Genomic DNA, 18,719 nt, shown 5'->3' with positions numbered 1-18,719 from the left:
CTCATGTAGCCCAGGATGGCCCCAGCTCACTACCCGAGGCTGTCTTTGAATTGCTGCTTCTCTGTCTCTACCTCCCTAGTACTGGGATCACAGGTGTACAACACCATGACTGGCTTCCAGAAGGACTCCATATGCCCAGGGAAGCAGGTCCATCCAGTGTGGAATCCGGGATGACATTCGGTATCAATATGGGATCAATGTCTTTTGCTTTAGAGAGTGGGCTCTTCTCATCCTGGAGTAAGCTGCCTGGCTGTAGTCCTGGACCATGAGCTTGAACTCTAGCCCTGCTTTGGACTTTATGGAGATGTCACTTAAAGACCAAGACCCATCATTTTGCATGTAGCCTGGCCCACACTGGCAGGGCTGGAGGACCCTCCAATGTCACACAGCCTTTGTTCACCCAACTTTTCCACAGGGTGAAGAAAACACGACCCGTTAAAATACACGTTATTAAAAGGCGACATCAAGATCTCAACAGAGAGAGGCCGAGCCTTTCCGCCTTTCCTGTTCTCCTCTCACGGCGACGGGGCTGACCGCACAATTTGTTTCTTGAAACGTATAAGATGGCTGAGTTCGGGTGTCCCTGTTTCTCCTTCATTCCATTGATGGATCATTACTAGAGGAGCAGGGGGGAGGGGCCGTCCTGAGGCCTTTGGGGGAAGAAGAAAAGGGTGACTACTCAAGACATTTTGTAAAAGGGGAAAATTGGGAAGAAAGGAGGCCCCGCAGGGGGTGGAGGGTGGAGAATGTGGCCTTGTCTGGGGTTTCTTTCAGCCGAAACCTGCCGCCCGGCCGCCTTCAGTTCTAACTGTCACCTCCAGTTCTTGCTGCCTTTTCTGCCCTCGCCCCCAGAACCTCAACAGATTGGGGCTTATTTACCTATTCACACTCAGCCGTGGAAACTCATTAATAGGCTTATTAGTAACAGCATTCACGGGAGGCCATTGACAAAAGGGGTTCCAGCCACTTGAAGAAGGGAGAGAGGAGAAAACCTGCAAAGAGATTATTTTCTCATTCAGAAGCCTGGCTGGGGCAAAAGCTTCCCTGGACCCTTGAGGTCACTTGAAGTCTAAATATGATGCAAAATTGATTTCTTCCAAAAATTCCAAGCATACTTAAATTTTTTTTTTTTTAAACTTAAGAATTTCCTACTGTGGATTTGTGGGCTTTGCTCACTTGAAAAAAAAAAAAAAAAGAGTGCTCTTTGGTAATCAGGGACTTTGGATGGATGGCTACCTTTTCATCTCCGTAAAGAAGAAATTCTGCACACTGCCTCTGACGTTAAAGAAGGTGTTTTTGTTTTCAGCGGAAGGCTTCCCTCCCATTCAGCATCCATAAAGCTATGGATGAATGGGGGACAGGGACAGCGGCTTCCTGGGCCATTAATTTATGTGAGAATGTGCTAACCTCATTTTCAATGGCTGGTGGACCCGCTGCAGTATGGGAAAGGGCTCTCTGTGCCCTGAGACACGGAGTTTCCCATCAGTAGGGAACATAGAGATAGAAGTACCAGCTTGGAGCAGGACCACGGCCTCGCGTTTGTGATTCCAGGCCAGAGAATGAACACACATTGGCATGGCCAGTGAATGGCCCAGCGTCACCTGGCTGAGGTGTTCTGATCCAGGCCAGAGGACTCATCCAAAACACACCCCTCCCCCCTAAACAGATAGACAGATCATTTTGTTTGGGGATCGGGTTGTTATTTTGTTGCATTTCCAAACTCTATAATTTCATAGCTATTTGCCTGGGCCATAGAAAATGGATTTGTTACTCCTAGCTTTTCAGTGATTTGCATAAAAGTTTCCCAGGCTAGTCTGTGAATATAGATGGTCTTCTAATCAAGCAGGGCCTGAGGAACCCATGTGTGTACATGGTATAAAGTCCAAGTGTTAGGTGCCACTCCCTTCCAAACCTGCTGTCACAGCTGGGCTTTACTATCTGGCTCTGTCTGTCTTCAGGCACCAGAGGAGTCCTTTTGAGCTTAGTGGCCCTTTTGAGTCAGGATCTCAAGTAGCCCAGGTTGGACATAAACTCAACATATACCCAAGACTGGCTTCAAACACCCCAACTTTTCTCTATCTGGTGAGTTCTGGGAATACAGTCATGTGGTACTATATTTGGCTCAATAATTATGACTTTAAGTTATTTATTTAGACAAAATGTAGCTCAGTAGACCAGACTGGCTTCAAACTTACTATGTGGACCAAGTTGGCCCCAAACTCATGGCAATCCTCCTGCTTCACACTTCTGAGTGCTAGGGTTACGATTTATGTGGTCTTGAATTTAAGCACTGTTGCTCAAGGGTTGGATGAGTGAGCAGGTATATTGAAAGATAAATGACCCAAGAGAGCCTAGTGGAAGAGACAAATGGGAGACGCCAATCATTTACAGCCTGGCCTGACATTTGGTAAAGGAATCCTGCTTTGCAACTGAAGAACAGAGATTCAGAGAGAAGAATCCAGTTTGCTCAAGCTCAGATGACTCTTTTTGATAGAACTGAGTATGTAAGTTCCTTTCTCTCTTTTTCTTTTTGGGCTGGAGATCAAACACGGGTCCTTGTACATGCTCGGCAAGTGATTCACCACTCTCCAACATCTCCAAGCCCTCTAGACTCTTGGATTTCCTCTCTCTCTCTCTCTCTCTCTCTCTCTCTCTCTCTCTCTCTCTCTCTCTCTCTCTCTCTCTCTCTCTCATTTTATTTGATGGGTACGGATGTAACCTGCATGTCTGTCTGCACACCACGCATGCAGTACCTGCAGAGGCCAGAAGAGGGCTTCCGACCCCTGGAACTGGAGTTTGAGGTTGTTGTCAGGCAGCCTGTGGGTGCCGGGAATTGAACTAGGGTCTCTTGAAGAACAAGCAGTGCTCTTAACCACTGAGCTCTCTCTCCAGTCTCTCTTTTTTCCTTTAAAGACTTAGTTTTATTTTATTTTACTTTTTTAATGTGTCCTTTTCTTTGGGTAGGGTATGTGCTCATGAGTGCAGTTTCCTAAAGAGGCCAGAGGCTTTGGATACCCTTGTAGCTGGAGTTACAGGCTGTTGTGAAGGCCTGAGAGAATGCTGGAAATTGGATTCTGGCACTCTGGAAGAGCGGGAAGCATTCTAAACTGCCAAGCCATCTCTCCAGCCAAATCTCCTTTGGATTTCTTTATGCTAATCTACATTGATACTATTAAACGAGGTATTTTCTGTTGGAGATTCTGGCTTTTTCGAAGACAGCCACATTAACAACAGCCAGCTGTGTTAACCTGCCCGCTCTCCAGTTTCCTTCTCAGAATCTGGGTATGTTGCTCTGCAGGCAAGTGTGCGAATTAAGTACAGTTACCTATTCACAAGTCCCCTTCCTAAAAGAGGACTTCCCAAAGACACGCCCCCCACTCCCTTCTATTGTTTAGAAGGACAAGATTACGCTAACATCTCCCACGAATATTAGTTGCTTCCACCTTCAAAGCTCCCGTGGCGTGAAATGTCCAGCCCCAGTACCCTGCAAACATATTCTCAGATGTCTGAAGGTGCACAGCCTTCTGTTTCTTGTTTCCTAACTTGACACGATACAACGAAACCCATCCACTCTGTACACCGAAGCTGGCTAGGGAAGGGGACAGCGGCGACCCAGGGCGTACCATCCGATCGATCACTAGTCAGGTTCTGAGAGATCATCTTCGCACCCCTAAGGGCAACGCGGCAGGGCCCCTAGCCTCCCGGGCGGGTGTCTCTTGGCGGCGGCTAGGCGTCGGGAACAGCGCGGGGCTCAGGACTGCCCCAGCGCGCGGCGCTGATTGGCAGAGCGGGCGCCGCCGTCCAGGAAACGGCTCGGGTTTCAGCGGGGGGCGTGACCCTCCCGAGGAGGCTGCGGCGGCGGCGCGGGCGGCGCGGGGAGAGCGCCGGGAGAGGCGAGCGGCGGCGGCGGGCGCGGAACGGGCGCACGAACGATCGGGTGCGCGGCTGCACGAGCTCCGGCGCCGGGGCTGCCTGCGCGTCCCTGGCCCGGCGTGGCGACTGCTCTCCGGGCTGGCGGGGGCCGGGCGCGAGCCCCCGGGCCTCAGCGTTCCTGCGTGTTCGCCACTCGCCAGCAAAGTTTGGAGTAGGCAACGCCAAACCCCAGTCCTTTCTTCTTCTCGCTGCCCAGATCCGAGGGCAGCTCTGGCGTCATGTCCTCGCTGTTCTGCGATCCGGGGCGTGCGTGAAGCCTCGGAACCTTGGCGCCGGCTGCAAACCAAGGGATCTTTTTCTTTTTGGAGTTTTCCTCCGAGCTTATCGTCTGCTCCATCCCGACCCACTCCGGGCTCCAGCACAGCACCGAGCGCGGAGGAGCGCTGCCGTTCAAGGTAATCGCCGTGCCGAACGCCTCCGGGAGCTTCACCAGCCGGGAAAGTGGGCGCCGTAGGAGGACCCGGGGCGCAGGATCCTCAGGAGGAGGGCGCCGGGGAAACGATTTGGGGGCGCGCCCTGTCGTTCTCTGGCTGGATTGGTGGTGGGAGAGTGGATGCATGTGGACGGCTGGCTTTGGGGGAGTTCTTTCAGCACCTCCATCCAGATGCTGACATCTGTGTCTGCCGCCGGCACCCTGTCAGACTCCGGCGGGCAATCCTGCCGACTGGGCGCGTTCCTCTGAGCTCAGAGCCGGCGCGCCATGGGGCCGCCTGCCAGTGGCACAGCCCAAAGGCGGGGGCTCGGGAAGGGCATCTTCGGGGTGCCTGGGCTCTGGGAGCTCCAACCCGGTACTATACAGGCCGTTGGGAGAGGTTCTTTCCTGGAAAGAAACTGCTGGAGTGTGTCGGGCGACATCCCTCAAGGGATGGAGATGCCCGGGTGGCACCTTTCGGGAGGCAGTGGCTCGGGTCCCGGATTCCAGTGCCGGGCGTCTCTCGCCCGCCACAGCGGTTGGCGCAGGAGGGATCGCCGCGCGCCTGGGGCTAGGGGGCGAACTGGACCGACTTTTCCTAGTTCTCCTAGCTGCTCCGACCGCAGCCGCGCCGAGATGTCGAAAGCGCAGGCGAGTTCTAACTTGCGCGCTCATTCTTTCAGCGCGGGGGAATCCGCCGAGGGCCCTGCGTGGCGCTGGCTTCCACTGTCGCAGCCAGGGAGCAGGCTCGGGAGGCCGGCCCCAGGCGCGGAGCCTCCTCCGCGCCCCTGCAAACTTCCCAAGACCTTCTTTCCTCACCCCCCCAGTTCAATAAAACCTACCCTTAAAGGCAGACTTGCTTTAAAACTCAGGGCACCCATTATGTGTTTGGTGTGAAATGCTATCAACATTTAAAACTCTATTGTCCCAGGCGTCCCAAATCCCTGTAAATCTTCCACCAGCCTCGACTCATTTTCATCTGAAAAGCCTGTTTAGTTTGAATAGAAAAGCAATCAGGCGCCCCTCTCCCTCTCGTTGGAATGTCAATTAAAATGCAGATTTCTCAGAGCTCTTTAGCGCCCCAAGAAGAAGGACAAAACTGGATATTTCAGGCTGACAAATGAAAGAAATACTACAATGAAGTGGGGTGGTGATGTGCACCCCAAGCTTGCTCAAAGTACCCAATGAAACAGGAGGGCAGGGGATTGTGATCTTACGGCAGCTTGCATTTTGGGGATTTCGTTGTGTTTGAGGCTCCCCTCCCCCAGCCCGTGACAGCTCCCTTCCCTGTTCAGCCACGGCGAGAAGTAAGGAAGCCTTGAGCCAGGACTGAGGTCTACATTTAGTATTAGCCTGGTAGTGTTGACTCCTGCCATGAGAAATCTACTTGGGAACAAAATGCCAGTTGCTCAGCCCGCTTAGGCATCCTGGGACTGAGAGCCCCTTTAAGGTAGCAGCCCCCCCCCCCCCCTCCACTGGACCTCAATTAGCCTGCTTTCTTGGGGATGGAGAAGAGTGTGCAAAGTTGTGTAGCACTGCGCAAGCTCACCAGACAGGCCCTTTCTGCCGGTCACTTTGCCTGTCTTTGGAGGCAGACTTGCGCGGAGGTGACCCTCAGGGGCGGGTGGCCGTGAAGAGCCATCCGTCAGAGCGAGGGTGAGGACTCCTCCCTAGTAGACTGAGAAGAGAGTTCCCTTTCAGGGGGAAAAATAAACACGCTGGGGCTTTCACTGGGGCTCAGCCTCCAGGAAGGATTATGGTATTGAAGGCAGGAAGCTGGGATTGTGGCCGCCAGCAGCATGCTGGGCCTGTGTTCCCAACACCGAGCCTTGGGACCTAATTATCCTGCCTAGGAGGTCGCTCAGCACTTTTGTCCACTCCGGTGAGGAGCTGCGCAGACCTGCTGCCTTCCTTCTCGCCTTACAGAGGTTTGAGGAGGGGGTTGCTGTGGGGCCTGGGCCTGCGAAGAACCAATGTTCAAGTTGAGTCAGTCCGGGGCACTGGCCATCTTCCTCCTCCAGCTGAGGCATTCCTGGGTAGGGGTTGTGGGGAAGTGGCAAGACCTACTAGGATCTGAGATTGTTTGTAAAGTGCTTGAGAGGTGGAGAATTTCCCCGAATTCTGGAAGTTCTTAGTAAACCAATGAGAATGTTTGTGGACTTTGCTCTGACAGGTATGTAGAAAGACAGGGAATTATCTTTTGGGACTCTTGACTTTAAGAAACAAAACAGTTGGGGAGAAAAATCCTTCAAGGCATCTAAAAAAACGCTGGGCACCTAAACACACACACACACACACACACACACACACTTTCCTGGCTTTTGTTGTTAGTGATACCATTTTACCTGTGCTTAAAAACAAAAACCAAAACAGCTCCTTATTCCCGGCCTGGAGATGATGCCTCCTCTTTGTGCCTATACTCCTTTGAATTCCCAGTGAAGAGCAAAATGAGCAGATTTTAGGACAGGGCCTGTTCAGGGAGGTTCTGTCAATGTTGGAATTCTATGTCATAATTGGAAGCATCAAAAGCGCAGGATTAGACTTTTTTTCTTTGGCGTTAGAACTCTCAGCCAATCCCAGTCTCATAAAGCGTGCTTCACCGAACCCAGCGCCCAGAGTTTTGTCCAATCCTCCCCTACAACTGTCTTCCGCAGAGTCACTGAAGCTTGTGCGTTCTGACTCAAGGCTTAGTCACTGAGGACACTGAACAAATTTAAAGTTATTTGTTCAGTGGTAAGGTTTCTTGGGGGAATTCTCTCTGCTTTGGATAGAGTAAGTTGAGTACCCCCTTGAAACTGATACTTTGGAAGTTTAGCCAATAGGTTGGCATATTGAAAGTCCCCAGGCCAATCAGATACCAGGACAGCTTACAGGTATCATCACCATTACCAATAAACTCTTGCATTATTCATCAAGGTTTGTGTCCGCTCTGTATCTTAACCCCCTTGACGCAGGTTGAAGACATTTAGTTAGGATGCCTGTACACTGCCTTGTAGTAAGTGGAAGGGAATTCAGGCTTTGAATCCCCCGTTTGGATCAAACTCACTCTTTGTAAGTAGCTGCTTGGCGAGAGACTGAAATACAGGCCTGCGTTTGAAAATGAATCCTGACAAGTGTAAACTGGTGGGAATTTTTTTGTAGCCTTCCTGGGATTCTTTGATTCTGTTGGTCTCCTTTCTTCCCGGGAATTACACTGAAGGGGTGGGGGTGGGGGGAGGAGGAGGACACACCGCTCAGCTCCAGCCCAGCTGAAATGTGGTTCTCGGAGCAGACCCTCCTCCTGTCAGCCTCTTAAAGGCCAGCTGGAATAAGAAAAGTTAATGAGGCTGCTTGTGCCAAGCCCAGCGTTTTAAACTCGTTTTTTTTTTTTCCCAGTTGCCCTTGAGAGGGAGGAAGGTCAGGTTGCTTCTGCAACCTGGTAGCTTTGATAGTGGATGGAAGGGCACACTCTGTGTGTGTAGCCGAGTGGCTGGGTCCTACAGCTATGGTTCATCTTGGTGTCTCCTAAAAGTAAGCTTTAAAAAAGATTAGCCTGCTCCAGCTTGTGGACCATTCTGGAAACACCTGGGACGCTGAGGTGAGGACGGAAGGCTTTTGTCGATAATGAAAAAGAATGTGTCTGATCACAGCTGACAAACGATTTTATCCCATCTGGGTTTAAGCGAGTTGGCACGGGAAAAGACTGTACTAACTGACTTAATCTCTTTCAGTGGCGGCAGCAGCAGCAGCCACAGCAGCAACAGCAGCAGCCGCCGCAGCCACAGCAGCCGCCGCCGCCTGAGCACAGCCACGCCACAGCGCTCTGGCTCCTGAGCCCCCCGTGGGCTGAAGGCATTGCAGGCAGCCCATGGTCCTTGAGGAAGTGTGCAGATGGGATTGCCGTCCACATGGAGATATGGAAGAGGACCAGGGATTGGCACTGTGACCATGGTCAGCTGGGGGCACTTCATCTGCCTGGTCTTGGTCACCATGGCAACCTTGTCCCTGGCCCGGCCCTCCTTCAGTTTAGTTGAGGATACTACGTTAGAACCAGAAGGTAAGTTCTTGCATGCCATTTTTAAAGGTACCAAGTTGTTTTGGGGACATGTCTTGGGGAAGTGGTCATTAAAGGAAAGGCTTTTTTTTTTTTTAAAGTCAGGTGCCTGAGGAGGGTGATCTTTCTCTCCATCTTCCACAGCAGATCTTAGAAAGGAGGGTCTTGGCTCCCAGGCAGGACCGGAGTGCTTTAGTTTGCTCTGTTCTCTGTGCTGGGTGAGGGAGGCAGCCTGGAGCTCTTTTTCAGCCAGTGCCTTGCAGCACTCGAGGGGATGTGTTTTAGCAAGATGACCGGCATCTGTGGCCTTCTGCAGTTGCTTTCTGGATGGAGGGAGAGCCTTAAGTTGCTGGTTTTTTGGCTGAAGGAAATGGGCAGCCTCCAAAAGCTGGTGTTTTCTTTGCATTGTTTAAAAGAAGGTTCTGAAGTTGAACACCACAGCCTTACTCTGCTGGATGGTGTTTAAGCTGCGGCAAGCTCTTTGTGCTTAAGCCCAGCATCACAGAGGGGTAGGTTTTAGGTTAGGAAGACTCGAAAGTGACTATGCCAAGGGGGTCTCCCCCACCCGAGGAAACGCCAGCTTTCATTGGGATTTGGCTTTCGACACTTGGTTGCGAATGTGAAAAGCTAGTTGTGAGGAGGCCATGCTGAAATACTGAGCCGGGCAAAGATCTGGTCCTTCTCCCAGGTCCTTCAGAGACGTGGTCCATAGCCAAGCCTCTCTGCTTGGTGCAGCCTGGAAATCTGTCATCGGGAGGGAATATTGGTAGGCGAGTTATTTTTTGAGTGGTAATCCGAGCGTGACACTGCAGATCCTAGCTCTCATCGCCACTTAATGAACGTGTTTGCTGAGGCCCACCTGGTGCCGGCTGGGCTTTGGAGTCCGTCACGGTCCTGAGGGCTGGCAGGTCAGCCGAGCTGCTGTGGTTATGCACCCCGAATCAGGGTCCTGAGGAGCTGTGTGTTCCTCCAGGGAGGAAGGGTGGACAGAACCCCCAAGGATGTCTGTCCACAAGGGGGACTATGTACTCATCCTAGAGGTGGGCTGGAGAGCTGGGTCTCCAGTCAGATCCACCCAGGCACTATCACTGGCTTTGTGTGAATGAGGCTGCGGGGATGTTGGGCTGCGCAGATGCCTGGAAATGTTACAAATTACCAGGTGAGACATTGTGGCACCTGCCCTGACTTTGGAAAGGAAATAAGGTTGGAGCTGGTGTGTGAGGCTTGTTCAACGTGCAGCCTCATACCCGTTTTTGGAACCACCACCTCTTTGTGACTTATCCTGTGACATCGGGGAGAGGGTAATTTGCAACAGTGACCTGTTTTCAAAGGGCTTAATGTGAGGGGAAGGGATTGGGTTGCTCAAAGTCTGGTCTGTACTTCTTTAATTTTGCTAATAATTAAAATGGATGTTCCCCTAATTGCTGGTTTTCCCTGGAGTGTGTGGCTCAGCACAAACTCAGGAAGCTGAGCTGGGATTTCCTACAGTGCGGGCTTCAGAAACAGCCCTAGTTAGGAAGGAATTGTCATTTTTCATTTGGACTCTCGGGGCAGTGTTGCTATGAGTTGATTTCGGTGTCTAGTCTAAAATGGTCTTGTAGGGTTTCCTGGGCTGCTTCTAATTACCTAAGGAAGGCTGCAAGATGTGTGTACGTCAGGGAGAAGACGACAGGTGGGGGAGAGGAAGGAAGAACAGTGAGATGGAGTCCCCCAAATGGCTCTTTGTGTCAGAACTGATATCCAACAATGTGAGCATTGTTGAAAGCAGATCCCACCACCTGGGGACCTGTAGATGCATGTAGGGTTAGGGAGGAAGGCCACAAAGTCCCAGAAGTTGTAGGTCACATGCTGCCAATGCCCTTGGGTACACTGTGCTAGATTCAGAGTTTGCATGAATTTCGAATCACATCCAGAGTTGGGAGATGCTAAGAAAAAGAAAAAAGAAGAGAAAAAAAGTGCTCGAAGGTGTGGAGCTTCACCAGCACAGGCTGGGGTAAAGCAGAGAAACCTCAGGGTCTCAGTTTCCCCTTCTACTACAGAGGGTTCGGTATGATGAGTTTGGAGAAGCTCTTTATCAATAGTCATTGAACAGTAACATCCCCAGAGGCCTCTGTCCACCCCCTCAGGAGGTGTATGTTTCATCAGTGATCTGGACAGAAAGAGAGCGAGCATAGCTTCTGGCATTGATGGCATTGATGGTGGCTATGGCTACCATCACCAGCAAGCTGGGACAAGGTGGTGCCAGTTCTCACAGCAGGGAGCAATCTCTGTTTGAGATGGAGGTTGCCCTGGGAGGAGGCAGCTGTGCTGGATCCCTGCAGGATTCGCGCTTTCTCCTGGTCTGTTAGATCAACATTGCCATGGGTGTCCTGGTGATTAGAAGATAATCAAGTGAGAGATGATGCTCCATGCTAAAGGCTCTGGTGTTTCCCCACCCCAAATGAAGTGTGTGTGTGTGTGTGTGTGTGTGTGTGTGTGTGTGTGTGTGTGTGTGTGTGTGTGTCCCTCCCTCCAGCTGTCTTATTTAGTGCCATGAGAACTTTAGCTAACTAACACTAGGTTTGTTTGCCTTTGATCGCCTGAAGCTTTACCATGCAAGACTTTGGTTTGCTAATTTGGAAGCTCAGTTTAGATAATGTCTGTTGGGCCAGAGAGGCATGTAATCAAGAGGTTCCCAGAAAGAGCCTGTGCTCCCCTACTAAGGAGCCCCTCTTTTTTGACCCTTTAGGGAAGTGTTCTGGCCACTCATGTAGTTCTCTGTAGTATATTTAATCACCTAATGTATGTCATCATCCCCCATCCTGTCCTGTCCCGTGTGTCTCTGGACACTTTCTCAAGTGGCTGCAGCAAGGTTGGGTCAAAGTCAGTTGACCTAAGAAGAAAGTCATCTCTATATGATTTTACTCAGTGTTTCAGAATAGAAATGGTTGTATCCAACTGGTCTCTCGTTGTGACAAAGGACACCAGTGTCAACAGTTGCTGACTGGGGGGGGGGGGGGTCCTGATGCTAAGAACTGTTCTGTTGATTCATATTTGAATGGTCCCACTGGAGTCAAGCTTGATGACTGCCAGTCCTTGTTCTTACCTTCAGGTTCTCCTGACCTTGTCACCTGCTCTGGTTAATTAAGTAATTGTTGACATTAAGGGAATCTGTTTACCCCGGCCCAGCAGGAGCTAGAATAAAAGGGCTTTTCTAACCCCAAACCCTTAATTACCTTCCCAACCTCTGCAAAGTGACAACCTGGGGGAGAGTAATTTGCATGCCTTTAAGAGAAACCACTAGTTTTTGGGCAGTCTTCTGGGGTGTCGGGGTGAAGGCAGTCTTCTGGGGTGTAGGGGTGAAGGCAGTCTTCTGGGGTGTAGGGGTGAGGGTGATGCTGCCCTGGATTCAGGTGAGTGTGAGGTCTGGGTGGAGAGCACCTTAAGCCAGACTTTCCCAGGGGAGTTTAAGTCCTGTGCCGGTGAGTAGGCCACGTGCTGTGGTCTCAGCCCTCCACGGTTAATGGTCGGTTCAAAGAGGAGAAAAGAGATATCTGCATGGTGCAAGTGGATGATTTAAAATAAGTCTTGTGTTTCCTATTATCTGCATTTTTGTTCCTCAGTGTGAGTGTGAATATTTAACAGTTGACTGTAACTTGATACTTTGCTGAGGAACAAGGGCTTATTCTTGGTCAATTAAACCAAAAGCAGGCGCATGCTGTTAAACATACAATGGAGTACACATTCTTCATTAGTATATAACATATTTCACAATTCATGGACAAAGAACTGTGTTTAATATTACTTCTAGAGCAAAAACCTGGCAAGCCCAGAAAATTGGCATTTGTCTAACTTTTTCTTGCTGGCTTCCGCTGATCCAAATAGAGCAAGGCGCTCACGTTCCCCGCCTCCCCTTCCGTGTGTGTGTGTGTGTGTGTGTGTGTGTGTGTGTGTGTGTGTGTGTCTGTCTGTCTGTCTGTCTGTGTTGCCTATTTATTTTAGTCAGTTAAAAGATTGCTTAAAGAAAATAAAGCCCCCCCCCCCAAGCCAGCACTAAAGACCTTTCGTCGTTGTTGTAAAGATTTATTTTGAATTATTTTGAATTGGGTGTAGGTGTGTGTATTTCTGTGTGGGTAAGTGTGCATGAGTGCAGGTGCCCATGGAGGCCGGAGGTTTTGGATGCTCTGGAGTTGGGTCTGGAAGTGAATGGGAGTCCTCGGCAAGGGTGGCCTATGCTCATAACCACCGAGCCATCTCTTCTGCTCCAAGGTCTTTCAAAGCTGGTTTTGCTTGTTTGTTTTTTTCTGTTGATGGTGAGAATTCAAATAACCAAGCATTCCAATATGAAATGTTTCCAATAACAGATTTAATGAATAATTACATGGTTATGAAATACTGGGGTAGTGTTTAAACAGGAAGGGGATGTTTAATGTTCACATTCTCTGTGGAGTGCGTGCAGTAGCCCTGGACATGCAGTGGTCCTCACACTTGCACACTGTTAAGTTAAAGGACAGCCAAGTCCCTTTCATCAGGACCTGCCTTACTTTTCTATTTCTGATCAAATCCCTGGGAAGTCTGATCCAGCAAGGTGTCTTGGCTTGCTCAGCAGCCCAGGAATTATTTTGGGGAAGGGGGTTGCTGCAGGCTATTTTACAGATAATTATGGGTTTCCTGTGCAGAAATGTCCCTGAAGGGGCTGGGACGATGGCTCTGTGATTAAAGAGTACTTCCTGCTTTTGCAGAGGACGGGTGTTGGGTCCCCAACACCCACAGGGAACTGCTCATAATTGTCATTATCTCCAGCTCCAGGGGGATCGGATGCCTCTGACTTCTGCCTGCACACGCCCTTTTTACATGTGTTTCCCTTGCCCTTACTGTCATGATTGCTTTGTAGAGAATGATAGAAAAATCCAAGATGGTAGTCTCGTGAGTGGTGGCCAATGGTGTTTAGTGGTAGTCTTGTCCTAATATACAAGTGATGAGCCGGGTGGTGGTGGCCTTTAACTCACTTGGGAGGCAGAGGCAGGCAGATCTCTGAGTTCTGAGGCCAGCCTGGTCTACAGAGTGAGTTCCAGGACAGCTAGGACTACACAGAGAAACCCTGTATCCAAAAACCAACATGCAGCCACCCCCCCCAACACACACACACAATTGGTGAAAGCTTGAAGCTGCATTTTTGCAAAAGTGTATTTAACCTTCAGGATAAACTGTGATAATTTCTTTTGTGCTGGTGGTTTGTTTTTGAGAGAGGGTCTCACTATGTAACCCAGACTGGCCTGGAATTTGCCCTGCAGCCCACATTGGCCTACAATTATCAATCCTCCTGCCTCAACTTCCATACCCAGCTGTCTGTCATCCTTGAAGAGCCTGTTTCAGTTTTCAGTAATTTTGGAAAACTTGCACTATTCTTTTTTTTTTTTATAGTGTATTTCTTTTTATGTGTGTAAGTGTTTTGCCTGAATGTATGTATACACACCATGTATGTGTCTGGTGCCTGTAGAGGCCAGAAGAGGGGTTCCAGCCCCCTGGAACTAGAGTTACAGATGGTTCTGAGCTGCCATGTGGGTCCTGAAAATGGAGCCAGTGCTCTTCACCACTGAGACAAGTCTCCAGCCCTGTGATTAAATGTGGAATGTGCTGCTCATTTGCTTCAGGCCGCCATAAGTAAAGGTGCCCTTTGTGGGCTTTTTTACATCATGAGAATAAAAGAAAATCCACCGCTTGCTTTTGGCTGGGCCAAGTCAGGGAGCTAAACTGTCACATACCCTTTCTCTCTCTCTTTTTTTAAAAGTAATTTATTTTACTTTTATTTTATATGCATTGGTGTGAAACTGGAGTTACAGACAGGTGTGAGCTGCCATGTGGGTGCTGGGAATTGAACGCAGGTCCTCTGAAAGAGCAGCCAGTGCTCCTAACCCCTGGGCCATGTCCCCAGCCCCAACATATCCTCTCCTGTAACTTCTCGTCCAGCTAAGGAATAATGAATCCCAAGTCATTTCTGGACAGAATGCGTATACAGAGAATTTCAGATTATGGTGAGCATGTTTTATGAGGATGTTAAAAGTAGCTCATAAGGAGGATGCTGATAGATTCAGGAGTGAGAACCAGGCAGGCATGTTTATTTCTGTTATTTATATAGCACCTTTCCCGAAACATCTCAATCCTGAGCGCTAGCTAAATAAACTCATAAATTCCATGATTGTTTCCTAACCCTGGAATTTCTCTTTTATTATACAGTAGGGTGTTGTTACACCTGATAGTTTACAAACACCTTTTTTCCCCCATATGTGACCAAGTTTTAAAGGTATCCAGACACTGAAAATGGCCAACTTGGTGTGTTTGTTACTGATTGAAACTAGAGATCTTTGCAACTGGAGATCTTCCTAAAGTTTATTCTCTTTGGACACCCTTCAAGTTCACGTTGAGAGTTGACAGTTGGCTAGCCCTAAAGTCATGTGGCTTGCTTCAAGGCGCCTCTTTCCTGCTTCGCCCCAACCTTTTGGATTTCAGCTAAGACTGTTGTTTAGCCAGTTGTATCAGGCACACTGCTGCATACATAACCTATATGGTGAAATGTTCAGATTAAAGACCAAGTCAACATTTGACTCTTAACATTTTAAATAGAAGCAAGTGGAGTTGGTTTGAATAGTGTGCAATGTGCTTTCTGGAGGTGTATTCTCAGAGGAAATTGCCCTTGGGAGCTGAGTTTGAATGTCTCTACTATCTACTTGACCTCAGCCAAGTGAGATAACCCTTCTGAAACACCAAGATAATATCTTTCTAAATTGTGCAGATTGAATACAAACTGGACTGGAGTTCCTGGCTCAGCGCAGGTGCTTGGCAAATGCTGATTTCTTCCCACCCCACACCCTCGTCAAAGCAAATAAAACCCATATTTCAAAGACCTGATAATATGCTTGCCTTGTAATCTATAATGATAAATGGTGAATGTACAGACATTTAAATTGAAAGGAACATCAGACCTTCCTTTATCCCACTCCCTCTGCCCCTGTGGACTTTTGCAAGCCCCTCCCCATCCGGAGTTTAGACATGTGACCCTTCTGCTGCTTCCAATCCAAGTGTTCGAGGTCGGCATTTTCTTTTCTTTATTAATAAAGTCAATTATAGCCTCACAGTACATAGTGAGAACACACATCATGAGGTATGCTGTATTTTGGCAAGTGAGTCTTCTGTCTGAGGTTTCTAAAGGATCAGTGTGGGCCTGGTGAAGGATGGTGGAGAGGTTGTTATGGGCTTGGTTGGGTGTGCTGTAGTGTGCTCTGCTCTGTCCAGGCCAGTGAGGGACCTGCCCCCAGAGCAGGTGGAGATTGCCATTTGCCATCTTTTCCTGTAATGTCTTCCTCCATCAGCCTGCTAGGGTTGCTAGGTACTGGGCTTCCAGTCTGCATGGAAGAGAACTTCAGAAGTTGTGATGGAGTCCAGAATGGTGATAGAGCTGAGTGTTCATGTGCATGGCTCCTCTTGGAGGGGTTCCTGAGAGCCCAGGTCCAGGGTGAGATCATGTCCTTCAGCTCCCTTCTTGGGATAGTGATGGCTACCGTGAGGGTGGATGAAGTCATGCTCTTCTCACCATTCCTTGTGATAATGATGGTGAAGGTGGTGATGATGGGAGCAGCAGGCATTTATTAAGTGCCCGTGATGTCTCAGATGTACTAGGTACGTTGACATCTTGTCCCTTTCCACTAAACAAGCAGACCCCAGGGATCCCATTTCACGAATAAAATCCCGGCAGTTCTTGGAGATGCTGGGATCTCTGGACAACTTGACAGCATACACCTAGCCTCTAGGTGAATTTATTGGTGGAAGATGGATTTCACAGCTGATTCCACCTTCCTCAGCAAGAGGATATTTTTCGGAGTGCCGAGTACCCCTCTTGCCTTTCCCTTACCTCCTAATTTGAACGTTAAACTTCAAAGGACAGGCTGGCTGATCTTCCTCAAGGACCAACACCCCTTCCTTAAGTCATTTAAAGAAGAGTTTCAGGCAACACATTTTCCCATCTGTGATTCCTCTATAATGGCCTCCAGTGAACTGTAGGGAACTGGTGAGAAGTCTGCCCTCTCCTGCCCTGGGGGGTGGGGGTGGGGGGGCAGGGGGAGACTGCACAGATTCCTGGATGGTGACTTATGCTGAGTCACTGGACAGGCGTTCAGGACAGGAAGGATTTCCTGATCTTGCCCATTTGTTCCTAGGTCACCTCAGATCTTCTTTGCCCCTTACACCCTGGTTGTCTGCCTCAGATCCTGGCAAACCTTCACTTGATCGGGATGCCATCCTGATAGCATTTCTGGCTTTTTTTCTGGTATTTCTGCCTTGCAATCAGGTGGGAAGTCAAAGGCCACCTGGACAGGACTACCCGGGACACCTTCAGCCGTGGCTATGGAAATGATAGATGGGGGGGCCCTTTCAATGCCACTCTTCTCCAGAGATTAGGGACTCCCCACCCTTCTGCCCACCTTCTGTCTCCTCCCCTCTCCCCAAGGAAAAAAAGAAAAAAAAAATCCAAGAACTAAAGGCTGGAAGCCAAGACACCCACTCCTCCTTAGGGGCAGAAGAAGCCAGGAAACGAAGCCTGTTTTTAAAGCCAGCAAAGTTCACTTTGATGGCTTAAAAAAAAAAAATAGAAGTGCACTCTGGTCCTAGCCAGGTGTGGGGGTGAGTGGCATCGGCCAGGATACAGGTCTTTGTAGAGGTGGCTTGTACAGTGAGTGGGGGTGCTCAGAGGCTGCAGCTATGAAGTGAGGCATGGGCACGGTTATAAGAAGGCAGCTTTCCCTCAGAACTACAGTCCTGGGGGACAATGACCACTTCCCAAGGCAGCAGAGAGAAGACGCTCCAGGCGTGTGCTTTTCCAGTCTCAGGTAATGAGTCAGTTTCCCAACTTACTGGTTAATTGGTTGAGCCAGGGTCTCATGTAGCCCAGGCTGGCCTTGAGCTATGTAGCTGAGGCTGCCCTTGAACTTCTGTTTCTCCTATCTCTACCTCCTGAATGCTGGGATTACAGGGCACACCAGTGTGCCCACTTCCCATCTCATCTTTGTTGTAGAAAGGTGTTCACCCTGGAAGGGGTGGCCAGTCTGAGGAGGCCGCGCCATGCTGCGGCTGGGTTATTTTGCTCTGCTCCTTGGTGTCTCTTTCCTGACACTTCATCTCTCTGGTTTCTTGCCCAATCATCATGGAGGTCAGGAACTGACAAGAGCTGAGAGGCCAGGAAAGCGCTGCTGGTCGTGGGCAGAGTGGTGATGGCTCCTTCCTTGCCTGGCACAGTGACACACCTTGTCCTCAGGAAGCCACAATGTTCGGGCACCTTGCCCGGGTCTTCTAGACTCAGTGGTGAAGTCTGAAGGTAGCCACTCTTCAGATTTGTTTGCTTTCTGAAAGCCTCCCCTCCAGGCAAATCTGAGGTCTGTGAGGCAGGAGAGCAAGGTTAACCGTGGTGGTGCCATCTTAATTAGGAACTTCCAAGCAAATGTGGGTTTCAGGCCTCCTGGCTAGCATCCCCAGAGCCTGGCTTTCCCCTGCAAAACACTGCAGAAAAGTGATTCTTATAGCTCTGGCCTGCCTTTCTCGGCCCTGCGGTATTAACCCAGCTGGAATGGTGTCTCCCCCAACTCCAGGATGATCCCTGCCCTCTCCTGAAAGCAACTTTCGGTGAGGTCATTGCTGTCCAGCTGCTTATTGACCGCTCCTCTAGCCAGAGAGTTTCCTCCGGCTTCCATGCGGGCCTGAGCTAGCTGAGCTCCAGCCAGAGGATCAAACCCATCCCAAGCAGGAAGGCCATCTGTTTCTCAGTCTCCAGCTGCTGGCCCTTCATTTGCAATTGGCTGGGATGCAGCAGAGGGGACTGGTCCTGGGGACACATCTGCAGCCTCTGAATGGTGTTGTAACTAGGGTCCTGCTGGGAAAAGAAAGGCCAAGCCCTTTAAATAAACTAGCTGAACAATACCCGCTCAAAGATCTAGAGTCCTAGAAGCTGGAGGCAGCCTGCCCTCCAGGGCTAACTCTTAACCTTGCCTTTTGTAGCCAGGCCACTTTAAAACTATCCTTTTATTCAGAAGGTACTTACCAAATGGAGGAGGGAGGGCCTGCTCTGAACAAGGAAAATGTCACATAGGATTTGGGCATCGATCTGCCCCTTAAGGGAATTAGAGGGCAAATATCTCTACTTGAGTGTATGCCATTTATTGAATATTTATCTCAGTGTCAGAGAGGCAAGCTTGTTCCAGATGCAGCTCTGAAGAGCCACAGGCAACGTGAAGTCCGAGCAGGCTTGCCTCTGGAATGTAGTTCGGCCTCAGGAACACCTGCCAATTACCCTAGTTCATTGCACGCAGGCCCTCA

The 18,719-nt window shown here is 49.8% G+C and overlaps 1 protein-coding gene across 15 annotated transcripts in view; it reads left to right on the top strand.

Moving 5' to 3' along the window:
• The first annotated feature begins 4,188 nt into the window (after positions 1-4,188).
• Positions 4,189-18,719, top strand: part of Fgfr2 (fibroblast growth factor receptor 2) — a 108,857-nt gene continuing 94,326 nt past the window's right edge. For 14 of the 15 annotated variants that reach the window (XM_015995892.3, XM_076553664.1, XM_076553653.1 and 11 more), the window contains exons 1-2: positions 4,189-4,328; positions 8,056-8,381. In XM_015995892.3, coding sequence (XP_015851378.1) covers positions 8,216-8,381 — 166 coding nt within the window. In that variant the 5' untranslated portion in view covers positions 4,189-4,328; positions 8,056-8,215. Of the gene's footprint in view, positions 4,329-7,720; positions 7,923-8,055; positions 8,382-18,719 lie in introns of those variants that run through there. The other variant, XM_076553657.1, reaches the window with a different exon arrangement.

Source organism: Peromyscus maniculatus, chromosome 1 (genome assembly GCF_049852395.1).
Source record: "Peromyscus maniculatus bairdii isolate BWxNUB_F1_BW_parent chromosome 1, HU_Pman_BW_mat_3.1, whole genome shotgun sequence".
Lineage (NCBI taxonomy): Eukaryota > Metazoa > Chordata > Mammalia > Rodentia > Cricetidae > Peromyscus > Peromyscus maniculatus.
The sequence above is the reverse complement of the archived record's forward strand: the minus strand, read 5'-3'. Positions and strand labels throughout refer to the sequence as shown.